The sequence below is a fragment of the Stenella coeruleoalba genome (genome assembly GCF_951394435.1).
Source record: "Stenella coeruleoalba genome assembly, chromosome: 8".
In the NCBI taxonomy this organism is placed as follows: Eukaryota; Metazoa; Chordata; class Mammalia; order Artiodactyla; family Delphinidae; genus Stenella; species Stenella coeruleoalba.
Genome location: NC_137154.1, coordinates 2,994,448 through 3,013,068, shown reverse-complemented (window position 1 = coordinate 3,013,068; position 18,621 = coordinate 2,994,448). Strand labels below are relative to the sequence as shown.

At 56.0% G+C, this 18,621-nt stretch overlaps 1 protein-coding gene across 2 annotated transcripts in view; it reads right to left on the bottom strand.

The window, feature by feature from the left end:
• The window catches only part of SHANK2 (SH3 and multiple ankyrin repeat domains 2), a 552,956-nt gene that overhangs the window by 255,417 nt on the left and 278,918 nt on the right, over positions 1-18,621 (bottom strand). For both annotated transcript variants that reach the window (XM_079928829.1, XM_079928828.1), the window contains 2 exons: positions 15,357-15,526; positions 10,463-10,576 (listed from right to left, as the gene is read on the bottom strand). In XM_079928829.1, the coding sequence (XP_079784955.1) occupies positions 10,463-10,576; positions 15,357-15,526 (284 nt within the window). The remainder of the gene's footprint in view (positions 1-10,462; positions 10,577-15,356; positions 15,527-18,621) is intronic.

Genomic DNA, 18,621 nt, shown 5'->3' with positions numbered 1-18,621 from the left:
GGACCCTTGGGGACTCCCTGAAGGAGAGAGACGGGATACAGTCAGATGTCTGTCCCGGACATCAGTGCAGTTCTAGGGCTGAAGACAGAGAAGAGGTGGCTTCACGCTGGGCAAGGTACCAGGGCAAGCTGATTCAAGGCGACGCATCCTGAGGACATGGACACAGAGCTTGTACATTGTGGGACTTCCCTGGAGGCACAGTGGTTAAGAATCCACCTGCCAATGCAGGGGACACAGGTTCGAGGCCTGGTCCGAGAAGATCCCACGTGCTGCGGAGCAACTAAGCCCGTGCACCACAACTACTGAGCCCACGTGCTGCAACTACTGAAGCCCGTGCGCCTAGAGCCCGTGCTCCACAACAAGAGAAGCCACCGCAACGAGAAGCCCGCATACCGCAACGAAGAGAAGCCCCTGCTCAGCGCAACTAGAGAAAGCCCGCGTGCAGCAACGAAGACCCAATGAAACAAAACAAACAAACAAAAAAACTGTGAGGCTGCTCGCTGAAGTGCTACTTGCAATAGCAAAGTGGATAGCTGGATAGCCAGTGTCATGTCAATGTCACATCAGTGACATCAGTGATGGACATTGTCCATCAATGGCTCGACCACGACGGCTTCCAGAAATGGTGTTTCGGAAGACTGTTTTCAATCCATGACACCAAGTCCTTTGTCACTTGGGAAAGAGAAAAAGTAGGATCCATAATTTAAAAGGATGCATTCGACTTTGTTTAATATGTATTTTTACTCAAAGAAGGACCAAAATTTAGGGTGGGGATTATCAATGTGGGGTAGGATTACGAGTGATTTTTGTTTTCTTTGTACCTTTCTATGTTTTCCAAATTCACTGCAGGACCAGACACGACGAGTATGATAACATGTTAATTTAAAAAGCGAATTCCTCTCCAAAGATTATACACAAACGGCCAATAAGCACATAAACAGATGCTTAGCGGGCTTCCCTGGTGGCGCAGTGGTTGAGCGTCCGCCTGCCGATGCAGGGGACACGGGTTCATGCCCTGGTCCGGGAAGATCCCACATGCCGCGGAGCGGCTGAGCCCGTGAGCCATGGCCGCTGAGCCTGCGCGTCCGGAGCCTGTGCTCCGCAATAGGAGAGGCCACAACAGTGAGAGGCCCGCGTACCGCAAAAAAAAAAAAAAAAAAAAGAAAGGTGAAACAGAGTTACCATGTGACCCAGCAATTCCACTCCTAGGTGTGCCCGAAAAGAACTGAAAACAAGTGTTCAAACCGAAACTTTTACACGAATATTCACAGCAGTACTAATTCAAAAGCCAAAAAGCAGAAACCCAAATGTCCATCAGCTGATGAATGGATCAACAAACCGTGGTCTACATTTACAAGGAAATATTATCCAGCCTGAAAAAGAAATGAAATTCTGACACCTGCTGCAATACGGATGAACCTTGAAAACATTACGCTAAAGCAAGTCAGTCACCAAAGACTGCATATAGCAGCCTTCCATTTATAGGAAACGTCCAGGATGGGGAAATCCGTGGAGACAGGAAGTAATGAGTGACTGCTAGGGGCTGGGGGAAGTGGGGGATGGGGAGTGATGGCTAATGGGACAGGTTTCTTTCTGGGGTGATGAAAATGTTCTGGAATTAGATAGTGGTGATGTTTGCACAGCCTTGAGACTAGACTAAAAGCCACTGAACTCTACACTTTAAAAGGGTAAGTCTTATGGTTTGAGAAGTTCATCTCAGTTTAAGGAGACAGAAAGGTGGGTGCCACGTCTGAAGTCCTTCAGATCGTAGAGGGAAGTAAAATGAGGCAGAAAAGGTTTGAACGTCCAGCACTGATCTTACACCTGATTTGACTAAACACTTTTTTTTTTGCTGCGCCGCATGGCATATGGGATCCTCGTTCCCCGACGAGGGATCGAACCCATGCCCCCTGCAGTGGAAGTGTGGAGTCCTAACCACTGGACCACCAGAGAAGACCCTTGTTTAACCACTTGGAAGCTTCTGGAAGCTACATTTGCTGAACACGAGTGCTAACTCTCGATTTACGTCTGTGGGTGGTGCCCAGGCTGCCACTTCCTGCCCTGTCTCCCGGGCTCCCTGGTGCCAGGTCCTCTAGGAACCCGGGCTCCTCCCTCTCCTGGCGGCCCCAAGCCCACAGACCCTGCCCGGCTGGGGACAGGGGATATTCAGAGCGTCCTCCCAGATGCTCTCCTTGGCTGTATGATTTGCTGAAGCAGGAGGCTGGCCCTTACACATCTCCTTTACATATGCATGTCTTACATTTAATCTGCCAACGTGAGAGTTCATCTTTCCCAGCATGCAGCCCCCATAAGCCAATGTTTATTCATTATCCCCGGATCTGTTTCCTATCGTCTATTTCAGAGGAGTCAGAAACAACATCTTAACTCAATAACAGAGCACCATATGATGCTTCCGTTCTCCAAAATGAGCCACGGCTCACTCTGGGGGGGTAGCCCTTGGGTCCTGTCTGTGTCCCAGCTAGAGGGGGGCTCCTGGCCTGGCTAACCATCCCTAAACCGGGTGCCCAGGGAGAGGCCACGGGTCTGTCCTCACTAGAATGACAGATGGGAGGTCAGTGGCCACCTGCACATACTGGTAGCAGCTCATTCATCCCACCTCTTGCAGGGCATGACAACACCCGTCTTCTGGGGCCCCCAAGAGGCCAAGTCACTCATGACACGGCCAAGGGGGATGGGGCAGTCGACTGCTCCAGCAGGATGCCCTAACCCCAGCGCCACTCCACCAGCTCTGCCGGGTGGGCTGGAGGTCCAGTTCCCTGTATTTGCAGGCGGGAGGACAGGCAGAGACGGAGGCCACTGTGCCTCTGGGTCAGTTGAAGGGACTGCTCCCTGAACACTCTCCAGCAGCCGGACCTGAAGACACCCTGGCCTGGGATGTCAACGATGCTGGTCTTTTCTTAGGTATCATAGTAGCCCATTGCCTTCCCTGCTGTCCGCAAACGCCATGGTTTTAAAGAGATCTCATCCAGTAGAGCTGGGGAGGTTTAAAGTGGGAGAGGCTCCACGACTGGAATTGGGGTGAGCTGTGTGTGAGAGGGAGAATGGGTATTGACCCCACCCTCATGCAAGGTCCACCCATCTACCTGTCCGTCCGTCCATGTGTCCATCCACCCATCCCTCCATCTCTCCATCAATCCATCCATCCGTCCACCTGTCCATCCATCCATCCACCCAAACCTTCACCCATCTCTCCATTCACCCATCCACTCCCCCATCCACTCATCCTTCCCAGAAGTACTTTCTCAGCACCTGCTCCATTTCAGGCCCCACGTCCAGTATGGGGAACACCAATGTGAACCCGCTGTATCCTCCTGGTCCTTTGCCCTCACAGAGGACAATACACCTTGGTCAACTGACCTTACAAACCGTATTTACAAACTAGCTTACGGCCCCTCTCCTTCCATCCCCTTGGCTCGCACCAAGTGTACTGAAGAAATCTGCCCCAGAGCAGAGGACAGCCCTGGGGCTGACCCTGAGAGGCTTCCAGATGCTGGTGGGTCAGCGTGCAGCCTGGGCAGGGAACAGTCTCGGGACAGAGAACACAGTCACTGCCCTCGACTCAGACAGAACGGCCCCACTGGGGATGGGACTGTGTGACAGGAGGGCGGGGGGTGGCGGGGGGAGGCGTCTGCAAAGTCCCACGTGGAGCAGAGCACGGCACGTGGCCACCACTCTTCACCACCATCACAGACCGAACTGTATCCCCAGGTTCATGTGTTGATGCCCTAACCCCCACCATGACTGTATTTGGAAATATGGTTTTTAGGGAGCTGATTAGAGTTAAATGAGGTCATAAGTGTGGACCCTCATCCAACAGAACTGGTGTCCTTACAAGAAGAGGGAGAGACACCAGGAATGTGCGAGCACAGATAAAGGCCACATTAGGACACGGGGAGAAGACAGCCGTCTACACGCCGAGGAGAGAGGCCCCGGGAGCCCTGCCCACACCTGGATCTCAGATTCCAGCCTCCAGAACTCTGGGAGACAAATATCTGTTGTTTAAGCCCCCAGTCTGTGCTATTTTGTCATGGCAGCCCTTTCCTGCCCACTGCCATCCATACAGGTGACCCAGGGTGGGAGTTAAGAGTGTCCCCCACCCCCCTGAGAATCTCGGTGACACCCGCCCCCCCTCCCCCCAGAACCCTGGCCCGTAGTGACCACCACTGTGCAAGGTGACTGGGGACAGAGCTGCAGACACCACATCCTGTAGCATCAGGAGGGGCCGTGGGGAAGCAGGGCAGGGCTGGTACCAGCATCAGCAGGTTGCCATGGTAACCAGGGGCAGGCCATCGCTGCTGCGGGGAGGGGAGAGGGCCTGGGTCCCAGAGTGACGTCAAGGACTGAATCCTCTCGACGGAAGCAGACAGACCTGGCAGATATCTATTTTGGGGGCGAGCCCGAGCGTGGAAACCGGTATTTAAAACACAGAGCAGCTGCTTGGAGACAACAGCACACACACCAAGGCGGCGAGGCTCCAAGTGTATTTTAATAAAATGGCGTAAAAGAAAGAAGGGGGGAGGCTGTGTGCTTCTGCCACGGTTGTTTAACAAAAACACAGTCATTAGCAGCCAGGACGATGAATTCCCATATTGATTTTTGTTCCGCTAGGGAGCAGTGAACTCCTTCAGAAGCCGGTTCTTGTCTCTTATTAATATTTTAAATTACAGTTGTGCTAACAGAGGCGTTCGCCTGTATTTTTAAAAGTTCTAAAGATAACAAAAACATTCCATTTTGGAACTGACCGTGCCCACTATGATATGTCGCAGACGGTTCACACGCACCGTGACTAATGGGACGCCTGTTTCATAGCGGCGACCGCCCTGGCTGCTGCCCTGTGGCTCCAACCAGAGCTGCCCGGAGGTGCGGTGACACCTCCCAGCCCTACCTTGTCTCCCAGGGTGAAGGCGGGTCACAGCAGTGGCCTCCGCCCCTGGTCAAAGAGCCCAGACTCTCTGGCCTCCCAGCTGAAGGGGAGGCTGCAGTCGTGGCCCGCAGAAGCCCAGCCCCCCCCCCCCCCCTTTGCTGACACCAGACTGGCCTTGGCATTGCTGTCCTCCCGCAGCCCTGCCCAGGCCCGGCAAGTCACGCGAGCACACCCATCCCCCAGCGGCGGAGAATGGTTCTACACGTGACCCAAGTCAACCTAATCAGGGCCAGTCCTGGGACATCTGCAGAGGAGGCAGGGGAGACCCAATTTCCCTCTCTCCCAGCCCCTCTCTGTCTCTGCTGGACCTGGATCTAGCCCAGGTTTCCCAGGGGCCAGCCTGAGAGGTGAGCCGGCCAGAGAATAAAGCCTGCAGGCGTGCAGGATGCCTCTGCCCAGCGCAGCCCAGCCCCCGGCGTAGCCCTTGAGCCCCCGGGCTGGACCCAGGCTGCGGGCCTGATGGGCTGGAAGGGAGGACCTCAGGGCATGCTGCCGCCGGACAGACTCCTGGGAGGACCTGGGCCGGGGCTGCTGGGCCCCATGTCCACTCACCATCCCGTCCCCAAACTCGAGGCGGCCTGAAGATGGCAACTGAGAGTTTTGGGGTGAACCCTGCGGTGGGGTAAAGGGAGGTCTCTGGTGGGCCTTGGGGTGTCCAGCGGGGGAGGCTCCAGAAGGCGGCCCAGAGCAGCCCCCCTGGCTTAGGGGTTGCGGGAGACCCTGGGCTTCACTCAACACCTTCCGGGGGTGGGTCACGGGGGCACTCTGTGCTGAAGGTGAAGGCCCGCCGTGGCCTTGGGCATCGCTCCCACCAGGTCACGGCACCTGAAACCAAAGATGAGCCGGATTCCCGTCCACTGGGTGCGAGGAAACATACGCTCAAACAGCCGTCTGAGCTTCAGGGACCATTTGGATTCCGGGTGAGGTTCAAAGAGCAGGGATCTCGCCATCAGCAGAGGGGCCCCCGATGGGCTGGGCATCCCACCGTGCTGTGGAGAAGGACCTGAACCATGGCCCCAGCTCCCTCCTAAGGGTGAGCGAGACTGTGCAGGTGTTTGCAGTAGTGGGGCAGGGGGGTGGGCCAGGACAACTTTCACGTAGACACAGAACTGGTATGAAGACCTGAGCACCTCACCAACGCCAAGGGCGACTAGATGGAATTGCTATTTCCTATCAGCTTTTCGCTCCTCCCGCAGCTCTGGTGGAGGAGGGTGGCCCCATGGATCTCAAGAGCCGGCCAGTCCTCTCTGTGGGCACCTTGGTGGTGGTCACCTATGGAACGCAGGGGGAGGGGCTGTTAGACCAGGACCCACTGGGTTGGGTGGAGGTGGGACAAGTAAGCATGATGAGGACCCCCTCCTGCTGTCCAGGGTACCACATGCCCTCAGAGAGCATCGAGGCGGCTGGTACCGCACCACTGTTATTGGGGCACCAACTCTGTAGATACCCATGATAAACATGCGATGGGCGTGCGGGGAGGGGCGTGTACGTAATTGACTGTCCATTTCCTCCAAACTTCCACCCTCCGCGCACACACAGTGACATCGTCGCCCGTGGCACCTTGCTGTCAGTTCTCTGGGCTGATGCACGCAAAGAGGTGAGTTTTTATAAATCGGGACTCACCTCCGTCTCTCCTGCACAGAAACAAAAAATCCTACAACTACGCTCCTTCCCCCTGACCCTGTGCACACATCACCTTCACGTCCTTCCCAGGTGAAGAAACCTATGCAGAGCCGCTGAGTCACCCGTGCCAGCCGGGAGGCAGCGGAACTGGGAAGGAGCCTGGGCCGGCCCTGAGTCCCCATCACTCCGGGAGGACGCGCGCCAGGAGTAATCAGTGGTGGTGGGACTCCAGGAACCCACGCCGGGCACTCCGTAGGGAGGCTGCCCGGATGTGGGGCCAGGACAGAGCACAGAGCGTTAGAAGTTCTCAGCACCCGGCCTGGTGCTGAGATGTGGGTGCTTGTGTGTACCTCACGGGCTTACTTCCTGCCCTGCTTATTCCACGGGCCGGATGAGGCTTTCCACGGAGGAATGCCTGTTGGAAACACACGTGGTCCTGAGAAATCAGAACCAAGGTTAAATGAGCAAGTGCATCACTTGCTAAATAGATAACCACCACGCTCTTCACGGAACCGAGTGGAGCTCATTATCAACGCGTCAGCCAACGATCAGGTGTCGCCGTTTCAGTCTGCTCTTGGCGACCCTTGACCTCTGACCTGGTCAGCAGGCGGCGAGAGATCAGGTGGTCCCACTCACAGGCGTAAAGTGCCCCGAGCAGGTTCCTCCATCCTGCTGGTCCTTCCGGGAATCATTCACCTGTCATGCAGTGCATGTGAGTGACATCTGTCAGCTCAATGTTCACTTTACAGTCTGTCAAAGTGGTCCTCCGCGAAAGACAAAGCGTCTCAGGGCTCAAGCCAGCCAACTCTGTACGGAAAGAGCTTGCCGCGTGGAAACACTTAAAAAATATTTTCTGCCATCTTCTGGATTCTATGTATATTCAACACAGTTTGCAACATTAAAAAAACAGGCGCTATAAAAAGTGCTAATTGTGAAAGCAAAGAATGGAGAAATTGGACTTCATTTAAAAAATTTAAAAACCTTGTTAAAAGACACAGCAATGAAAAGGCTAAGTCACAGGCTGGGAGAAATATGTGTAACATATATCTAGCCAAGCCCTGATAAGCAGACTCTGTAAAGGACTCCTACGAGACCGCCCAGCTAAAAATGGACAGAAGACCGGAACCAATACTTCTCAAGAGGAGCTATACGTGAGGTAAGAAAGCACACGGAAAGGTGTTTAATAACAGCAGCCATCAGAAAAGTGCACATTATACCCGCAGTAAGAGATTCGCCACCCCCTTTAAGAACGGCTGAAATGAAACAGACTGGCGTTACCAAATGTCACTGAGAAGTGGAGCCACCGGAGTGCGCACACGCTGGGGGTGGGAGTACAAGAAGGCACAGCGGTTTGGACAACTGTTTGGTAGTTCCTTATAAAATTAAACACACTCCTACCTTGTGACCCGGTGGTTCCGCACCTCGGTGTTTCTCCAAGAGAAAGGAAAACACGTCTGGAGAAAGACTCGCACAAACATGTTCATAGCAGCTTAAGTGACGAGCCCAGACTGAGAAGCAATGGAAACACCCATCCCCAGGAGCATGAATAAACATACTGGGGTATAAACACACAGCCGAACACTCTCCTTCGACAGCAAAAGTGTACAGCCCGGCAGTAGCGTTCAGCTGCGTGGAAGACACCGGGCTCAGGAGCACGTGCTGTAGGTTCCAGCTCTTGAAATTCAACAGCACAGGCTACACTGATCTCTGCTGACAAACTGAAACCGAGCAGGACCCTGTGCGGACTCCCTGGAGACAGAACCCCCCACCCCCACCCCTCGTGTAGCTTTGCCTCTTGTTCGTAGAAAAGCTTCAGCTTCCCAGGCCCTCCCCGAGTTCCAAAGAGCAAATGCAATCAGAGACATGCAACACCAGAGGGAAACAGTCGAGCGAGACAAAATAATAATAGTTTAGCCGTAAAACAAAGTCAAAGACCTTTCGTTCCTCCTCAGGGGCTACAGATGATATCCTGAGTCATGTCCCTGAGTTGTTGTGCAGATACTAAAATGCCCACCAGGTGGAGGAAGTTAATTGCAAGCTGACCGCCAGCACGTAGACCCCAGACTGAAGGGAACCAGAAGGTTGACGATTGAGATTCCTGAACCATCACCCTGTTACCTCACCACCAATCGATCGGCGAACCGTGCACGAGCCGATCACGTACCCCATGACTCTCTCGCTCAGACTCTCTTTCAAAACCCTTCCCTGAGAGCCTTCGGGGCGTTCGGGGCTTTTGCACATGAGCTGCCCATTCTCCCTGCCGGCCTCACATCGGCCACGTGCAGTGAACACTGGCCTCTTCCTTCACCACAACCTGGTATTAGTAGATTGGCTGCACGGCGGGTGAATGAACCCAACTTCGGTTCGGTAACAAAATCAGAACTGTGGTTGCCTCCTGTTGGGAGGTGGGTGACTGCAAAGTGGCCTGAGAGACCTTTCTGGGGTGATGGACAGGTTTCACCTCTTAACTGCAGTTGGAGACACAGGAGGAGACGTTTGTCAAAATGCACTGAACTCTTCTATAACCTGTGCGTTTCTTACCGCACGTAAACCATCCCTTTACAACAGACGATGGTAAGTCATGATCTCAGAAAGCCCAAGGCAAACAGAACCCAATAGGAACCACCTGGACTCTCCCCCACCCTAAAATCCAGCTCGAATCCCATCTCCTTTGCACTGTTCTCTCCCTCCACCTCCACTCCACCCCGGGTCGCAGCGGTACCTCCCTCCTCTGGCCAGTAATCCACACCATAAGCAGGGTTACCGTGTTCTTATTCACCACCCTTAGTAGACAGAGGATGGTGCCCCCGCAAAAGATGCCCATGTTCGAATCCCCCGTGCCTGTGAGTACATGACCTTACAAGGCAAGAGGGAATTAAGCTTTCTAATTAGTTTAGCCTGACCTGGGTCCTCCAGGTGGGGCCAATCTGACCACATGAGACCTAAAAACTGGAGGGAGAGGAGGCAAAAGGGAGAGTCAGAGAGACGCGGCCTAAGACCCGGCCCACGACTGCAGGCTTTGAGGACAGAGGAGGGGCCCCCAGCCGAGGGATGCTGTGACCTCCAGAACCTGGAAAAGGCACAGGAATGAACTGTTCCCCAGAGGTTCCGGAAAGGAACACAGCCCAACTGGCACCATGATGAGACTGCCCAAGGGCGCAGCAAAGCCATCGGCCACAAAGCGAACGTGGCCACTTCTGACACATGCACCATGGGTCTGGGATTCTACCAGAAGCCAGCCGGGCACGCGTAGACCAGGCTCTTAGGAGAACCTAGTGCTCTGTGTTGTCTCCACCTCTCCTATTTGTTTCTCATACCGTTTTATATAAGTGGTTTCCTCCTACCATTTCAATCAATCCAATCTTTTGGCAATTGCTTTCAGGACAAGCGCCAGCAGGGGCTGTGTCTGGGAGTTCTGCGAGGGGCTGCAGTGATGTGCCTCAGACCTGCTTCGAGCACAGGCCTGTTTCGAGCAGTTTTCACTGAGACAGAGAACCTCGAGTCCTCGGGGAGGGCCCGGCAGGGGCCGGCGGGGAAACGCCAAGCTGCCTGTTTATGATGTCGGCGTGAGAGATCGATAAAGCAGTTTCAAGCATTTACTCTCCCCGCAAAGCCCTTTTCCGACGGCTAGAACGCACGCTCCGTTTCCTGGCACACGCATAGACCAGCGTTTTAACGCAAAGCTTCCAGGACGCCCTGCAACCGATTTCTGGTTTGGACAAAGCCCAGTGGGATGGCGTCCACCGCTCGGAGGATCAGAGAAGCCCTCGGTCCGAAACTCAGCCTTTCTCGGGAACCGCACACCTGCCCGTACCTACCGCGCGCTCTATGTCAGCAACGACGCCGACCCCAGGCCGGACAGAGGTGGACGGACGAGGGTGGGGTCTGCCTTACCTGCCTGGCTCTCCTTGGGCTTGCACTGGACCTCCTCCACACACTCGGCTGGGAACCATCCGATGTGGCCGCGGGCGCTGCCTTCCCAGAAGCCCCCTTCGCCGATGCTCAGAACTAGAGACAGATGGGGAAAGGGGGAGGGGTTAGTGGGCGGGGCTTGGAGGGCGTGGGGTGTGGATGCAGGGAGGAGGGGCCGGCAGCTCTGGTCTATTTGCTGGCTGACCGTGCCTCCCTTCAGCCGTAGACCAGGGGCCTGGCAAAGTGTCCCTCGGAGGGGGCACTGCAGAGCCTCTGAGCCCCCAGGTCCCCTCTGCCCGTTAGGCCTGGGGGAGAGGATGTAAGCGCCGGGCATCCTGGTGTCCTCGTATCTCACAGCACTCGGCGTGTGGCCACTGTGTCCCGTCTCTCAGGTCCCAGCTGAGACGGGAGAGTGGGACCTCCGAGACCCCACCATCAGTTATTTCAGGTGTCAAAGTCGGGGGACAGGCCACCCTGATGAAGAGACGCAACCATGAGGTCGTGTCGGCCCCTCTGGAGCTGGGGGGAGGAGAGGCCAAGAGTCCAGGCCCACAGGACCTTTGAAATTCGTTTGAGAACAGAGAGTTCACAGCAGGAGACAGGGAAGCAGCCTGCTTGGCAGCTACAAGATACCACCTGGGCTTGAAGTGCAAGGGCAGTCCCGGGCTTCTGGCTGGCTTACCAATGAAGAACCTGAGGGTTATGTTGGAGCCGCAAGCAGCAGGGGGCCGCTGCACAGTGAAAATGCAAAGTCAAGGGTCACGGGACAGACACAGCTGCCCCGCCTGCAGGGCTGAGGGCGCTGGGTCTCCCCCTTCCTTGGCTCAGTGCTGGGCGCACAGAGGGCCTCACAGACGCCCACTGGGGGGACGAAGCGTATTCCTTTTTAAACTGGACCGATGCTGAGCGTGGGTGAGCAACGCAAACCCACAGACACGAGGTCCCACGTGCTGCCCAGGCACTGCTTGGACAAGTATTTTGGTCGTAAGGGTCAGGCTGGCAGGCGTGAGGCAGGGGAGGGTCTCTGTCTCTTAGGCCTGTGATGCTGGGCTGGGGGCACACCTCCACCCCAAAGCCCTGGCTCCCTCAGAGTGTATCTGTGCAGTGGGAGGTTAGTATAATCTCTGCACATCTTAACGTTCTGTAAATTACTCAGGACCCCCAGGCACCAGAACTGCGGAGAAGAGATCATGGCCACAGAAATGTCTCCTTCCATCCCTCCTCTTAATCTCAAAGGCCAGGTAAGGACACCCGGACCCGTGAGTTTTGAAGGTGAACAGCACAGAGTACCTCAGCTTTAGACGTCTTTGCCTAATAATTTGAAGAAACGGCCTAAAGGGAACAGACAGGCAACCTCCCCGAGGACCATTAAGATCATAATCGCGTGAACCATTTTCTACAAAAATCAGCGCTGGCCCCTTACGCTCAGCGCAGCCCAGCTGACGGGGATGTACACCACGGCAGCCCAACGGAACCCAGATGTGACAGGGTCGTCTCGGAGCGCTGCCCTGGATGGCGAGCGGAGGACAGGGACCTGCCCGGGCGCTGTCCAGCTACTGCAGCGGCCTGGCTGACCGCCACGGGTCCACGTAGAAACTCGTGGTGGGGACCGTGCATCTGCCTCTCGTCTCTCCAGGCAACGTCAAGGCCACACCCTTGGGCACAGCCAGGTGACGCCGGCACCAAGCCGACTGCAGGCGTGAGCGACTCAGAGAGACAAAGGGGGCTGGGCTTGCAGTCCAGACAAACTAGACCGGAATCCCCGTCCCCAGGTAGGCAGCTGTGGGAGCCTTGCCCCAAGTTACCATGTAGCTTAGACAGGAGTCTTTTACGGGCTGGATCCTGTCCCTAACATTCCTCTGTTGGAGTCCTGACTCCCAGCAGCTGAGACTGTGACTGTGCTTGGAGATGGGGTCCTTAAATTTACAGTGGAGTCCAAATTCCATCCGGGCGGCACCCAGTCCTTCAGCAGCCCAGAGACCATGTAAGGACAGGCTGCCCAGTCTCACAGCACAGTCAGGGCACCGAGGCAGCCACGGAGCTCCTCCTCGCCACGACCTGAACTGAGCTCCTGTGTGGGCTGCCTGGTGTCCTCTCCAAACCCCTATGTGGCAGTCCTAACTCCCAGAACCTCAGAATGTGGCTGTGTTTGAAGATAGGGATCTTTAAAGAGGTGATTAAGGTAAAATGAGGTCACTAGGGTGGGCCCTAATCCCACAGGACTGGGGTCCTTATAAGAAGAGGAGGTCAGGACACAGACACACACAGAGGGGCGACCCCGTGAGGACACAGGGAGGAGACGGCCGTCTACAGGCCGAGGAGAGAGGCCTCAGGAGGACCAGCCCTGCCCACACCTAGATCTCGGATTCCAGCCTCCAGGACTGGAGACAGTAAATCCTGAGGTTTATACTGCCCAGTCTGGGGAGCCTTGCTACAGCAGCCCGTGCTGACACACACAATGGGATCTGACACCTTCGGCCCACAGTTGCTATGAGGTTTACAAGGAAAAACGTGTGACGTCCCCAAGCAGGGTGCCTGGTAAACAGCAGGTGCTAACAGTCTCCACCTGTATCTCCTCTGTTATCATCTCTGATGTGTGGACGAGGACACGCGGCCCCCAGATGTGAAGTGACCGGTAACTGAAGTGACCGGGAAGGCTCCCCAGGCCCTTCCCAGCCCAGCCCGAAGCCTGCCACGGGCCTGGGGGTGACAGCAAGGTGGACGGATGGACACATGGGGGACGAAAGCCCAGGGGTGCGGGCTCAGCAGATTTCAGAGCTGGGCTGGGCAGCGAGACCCGGTGCTCTTTGGTGTTTGGTATTAAAATTCCAAACTGCAGGTCATGTGAGTGCTTGTATTTATAATTTGAATGTTTATAATTTAAAAGTTAACAAAAATACTGTGTTAAACTACATAGGGACAATCAGGGACTTATGGGTATGATGCTCGAAGACCCCACTGGACCCCACCCCAGGAGGCAGCTATAAACCCTGAATATGATGCAAAATGGTACAGGACGCGGACAGTAGACGGGCCTGGTGGGATGCATGCTTGCCCGGGGGGAGAGGGGAGCAGAGCTGGATAGCGAAGCCCCTTCTCCACGGCTTGTAGCCTGGACTAAGTATGGTCCCCACAGCAGGGCTGGCAGAGGAGGGGCACATGAGGAAAAAGCTGCGTTCTGAGTGGCCTAAAGAACCAGAAGGATGGAGCCAGGAAACCAGGCACCCTGAAGAGAGTCGGGGTGTCCTCACAAGGGAAACAGCCAGGGAGGGGTGGCCAACTCAGGGCACCCACCTCTCTGAAAAGATGCAGAGCAGCTCCGCTCAAGTCGGGGCCTGAGCTGTCACCCAGGCAACCCTCCCAAAAGAAAGGAAGAATGAACTGAAGCCATACTCTCCACAACTTAACACCCTGATGTCCAAAACGCAACAGAAGATGACCGGACACGCAAAGACCCAACAGGATGGGGCCCGTCCTCCAGAGCAGAGAAAACCACGTGAGCCTGACCCCAAAATGACCCTCATGGTGGGACGACAGACGGGGATTTTAGAGGGACGATGACACCCGTCTACGCTGTTGTAAAACAGCAATGCACATCCAAAGAGTGAAAATGTCAACAGAGCAATAGGAAGTCTTGGCAAATAGAGAGAAACTATAAGAAAATACACGTGGAAACCCTGGAATTTAAACGTGTCATTTCTGAAATGAAAAAATTCACAAGACGGACTTAGCAGTGAAGGGGGCATTTCAAAGGAAAGAGCGAGTGAACCTGAAAATAGACCAACAGAAACGACCTATGGTTAAAAAAAAAATGATGGGAATAAAATAAACAGAGCCCCTGGGACCTGCTGTTGCCACCAGATGGTCGAGTTTCCGTGCAGCTGGACTACCAAGAAGGAGTTGCAAGAGAGAGAACGGGTCTCCAGCTGTCCTCGGAAACTTGTAAAACCCAGGGGGTGTCGGCTAGATTACTGCGCGGTACGGAGGAAGGAGCAGGGCATCACCAGCTCAGGGCCAGATGGATTTGAACCTGACTGGCTGACCCCTAAGGGGCACACTTTCTTGCCCCTGCCATGCATCTTCCGAAAGCTGCCCTGCAGCGACAGGGCCAGGCATGGTGTGCCCTTTCCTGCTCCGCCTGGTGAGCTCAGCGGCCCCCATGGGGCCTGCAGCCCACACCTGTCACTTCTCCACCCGCCTCGTGCGGCCTCCAGCGCCACAGCGGTCCTCTACAGCCGCTGCCAACCTCCTGCACATGCCTGCACTAAACCCGTCTTCCCTAAGGGCCGCATACACCTCATCTTCCTGCTCAGAAACCGTCGCTGGCTCCCATCGCTGGTACTGCCCCTGGTCTAGCTCCTGGCATGCACGGCGGCCCTCAAGGCTTTTCACCCACATTTCCCAGGATTCTGCTTTGGGCATCCTTCCCTATAACCCGGCGGATCTCCTCCCTTGGAATGTCACAGGCCCCCAGGCTGAACCATCCACCTGGATGCCCCTCCCTGAGCCCCGAGACGCGTCTGAGTCCGACCTGTGCTTGGCCGCATCCCAGCACCACCTCCCACCTCCTCCTGAGGCCCTGGGAGGTTTTCCAGACGCAGAAGAGCTGCCCGTCGCCGCCCTCGCCTGCCCCTCCCCTGCTTTTCTCTGCAGTGGACTCCCGTCCCAGATAGTCACGTGCTAACCTTCCCAATGGACATTAGAGTCACCGCGGCCATAAGCATCACTGTATTCCCCGTTCTGCCCTCCCAGGGCTCCGTATTTTCCACGGGGGCCCCGCAGAAGCAATGCCCTGGACACCGACACCCCAACGGGGATAAACTGAGGCTGAGGGGCCCCAGCCTGACCCTGCCCTGGAAGCAGAATGGACACTGACCTTTGACCCTGTCGCCACGGTGAAGGGGGATCTCGCCATCGACCTGGGGCTGGTATGGCTTGACGACAACGAAGAGCCTGCCGGGGACCGCGCTGTACAGCTTCCGCTTGGGCCCCGGGTACTCGAAGGCCGAGAGCGCATCCTTGTTGGCGCCTGGCAGGAAAGCCGGACTGCAGGGGAGAGGGGGGCAGAGACAGAGAGGGAGGGTCACGGCCTGAGACAGAGCAGGGTACACTCCAGACCCTTGGCCCATCTGTTTATAACAAACGCTGAGCCTCGGGCAGTCACATTGGAGCTCCTGATTCTAGACGTGCCTGGAGATGTGAAAAGGCCCCGGGGGGCAGCATCAGTGCTTAAAAGACTCAGGTAATTCTGGCAGTTCTACTTCTGGGCAGGTACCCCAAAGAAGTGAAAGCATGGCCTCAAACAGGTATTTGCACACCCACGTGCACAGCAGCATTATTCTCAAGAGATGGAAACGACCCAAGTCTCCACTGCCGGATGAACGGATACCCCAAATGTGGTCCATCCACACAATGGAATATTATTCAGCCTTAAAGAGGGAGGTGACAACATGAATGAAATTTGAGGACGTTACGCTAAATAAAGGAAGATGGTCACAGAAGGACAGATGATGAGTGATTCCACTCAGGGCAGGTGCCTGGTGTACTGAAACTCATAAGCAGGATGGTGGGGGCCAGGGGCTGGCGGAGGGGGAGGGGAGTTTGCCTTTAATGGGGACAGAGCGTCAGTTTAGGAAGATGGGGAAGATGGAAGTGGATGGTGGGATGGTCGCGCGACAACACGAATGTACTTGACGTCACTGAACTGCACACGTAGAAGTGGGTAAGATGGTAAATTTTATGTGCGTGTTTCAATTTAAGAAAAACTCCAGTGGAGGCAGCAGTCAAGGGAGGCCCTGGGTCTCTGCCATGTTATCAGAGCCTCACTGTGAGCGCCAGCCACACCATGTGAGGAAACACCCAGAACCTACTGGCGAAAGCCTTCATTATCGCGGTGCAGGCAGCCCACGCCCAGCTGCCCTGGTGACATTTCACAAGTGGGACTTTAATTCTTTCCTGTTTTATGTGACTATATCACAAAGAGCGTGCGTTTCTAGGCCAACTTCCCTGCCTGACAGTGAGCGTGGACATCTAACTCAACAGGGCCCGACGGTGGGATATAAGAGAGACAGAGACACAGAGAGAGAGAGAGAGAGAAGCACAGGTTCCCAGAGAAACGTGCAAAGTGGTTTTCCGTGACGACATCCCCATGTCATTGTGACAGTTGATGGGTGACCCGGGTGACTCCTTCTGGAGAGAAGAGAGCACGTTCTTTTTTTTTTTTTGCGGTACGCGGGCCTCTCACTGCTGTGGCCTCTCCCGTTGCGGAGCACAGGCTCCGGACGCGCAGGCTCAGCGGCCATGGCTCACGGGCCCAACCGCTCCACGGCATGTGGGACCTTCCCGGACCAGGGCACGAACCCGCGTCCCCTGCATCGGCAGGCGGACTCTCAATCACTGCGCCACCAGGGAAGCCTGAGAGCATGTTCTTATCACTCATAATCTGGAGGAGTCCTACTGAGCTCTCCTCCCGTGATGGGGTCTTTAGAAAAAACCCAGGCACGTGGATGAACCTGGGCAGGGATTCGGGGCGACGCTCCAGAGCCCCTGGTCAGAAAGACAAGAGAAGCCTTCACGGCCGGCTGGTGTCACCCAAGAGGACAACCCGCCACGGGGAAGAGGAATATTAATAATACTTGGGGAAGGTTCCCGAGTCAGGGAGCCACATCCGAGTCTCGGGAGGGGGGCCACTCATGGCACAAATTCATGGCCGTGAAGGGTGGGGTCCCCAACTATGGTTCTCCTTTCAAACTACAGACGCCGTGGCCTGGGAGCCCACACAGGGAGCTTGAGATTCCTGCAAGGAAGACGTTCTCACCTTTAGGTGTGAAACAGGCTTGCAGGGAATATTCTAGAATATGCTGTGACCGTTCACGTTCGGGATTTAACGCGAACCCCCCATGTTCCTTTTGTGTCGTGCTTTACCCACGCTGGCACCCCTGATAGATGCGTAGGGTCTGCTTTACGCTTGTAAGAATCCGTGGAAGCGTGACTGTGCTGTTTTTTGCCACGCTTTTCACTTTTCACTCGTGGTGATGAGCTGGCCACAGGAACCCATGTCTACACGCGGGACGTGCTCAGTTTACACCCTAATTTATGCTAGTCAGGTGAGAAGGATCGACCGTCAGAGCTGCCTGCCCGACCCCAAAGCCCAGAGCTCTCCCTAAACCACACGGAGCAGCGGGCGGGCATGTGACCTTTCCCAGGTGCTCGCCTGGGCTCAGAGACACAGAGAGTGGACAAGCTCTCCTGTCCCCAGGGATGCCCCCTCTCCGGCCTCCTCGACCCCAGCCTTCCCTGACCAAGTTGAAGCCACAGACGGAGGTCAGAGCATCCTGGGAAACAGGTGCCCCTGTCAGCTCTGACATCACCAGGCAGCCCTGCCCGGCGGCCTTCCTGTCCCTCCCCACTTCCTTCTCCCCACCAGCCGGCTACAGATCGGCGTGCACAGATGGGAAAATCCACCATCCTCTGGACGGATATCACTGATCCCCAAACACCCCGGGAGCCCAGAACTGCGACGCCGGCACGAGCCAGGCTGTGTGACCGCCTCTGGTCCAGAGGTGACAGTTGGCAAGGCAGCTGACGCACAGAGAGGGAGGACTATCTGGGCCACCTGCCTGTGGTGGAAAAGACCCGGGAAAGGTAGAGCGGCCCTCAGCGTTCCCGCCTGCGACGACGTCCCGCCCGCCTTCTGCATCAGGAAGAAGACCCAGCCATTCAATGTGCCTCACCTCAGCCTCACTCGGAGCTCGGGGGGCTGGGGGGGGGCGGCGGGGAGACAGTGCCTTTGCCACAGGGGCTGAACATCATCAGGGGTCTCCTCTCCAGCCCCCAGGCCAGGGGACAGTGAGTCCTGGTAACCAAGGGGACTCGGCCCCTCGGCAATAGGGAAGTGTCCCTCGGGGCCACTCCACCTGGACTCAAGGGTTCAGAAAAGGCTTGGGGTCAGCAGAGGGCAGGCGCTCCAGGGGGGCGCCCCATACCAGCCTCAGAAGGCCTCCTCTCCCCAGACCTCCACAAACAGTGCCTGGATCTGCCCCGATGCACCTGCCATATCTGCACTGAGCGATGGCCGGGCGGGGCCCCCCACACGGGGCTGCTAGGAGGATCAGTGACGGAAAACAGACGAAGCTCCCGCT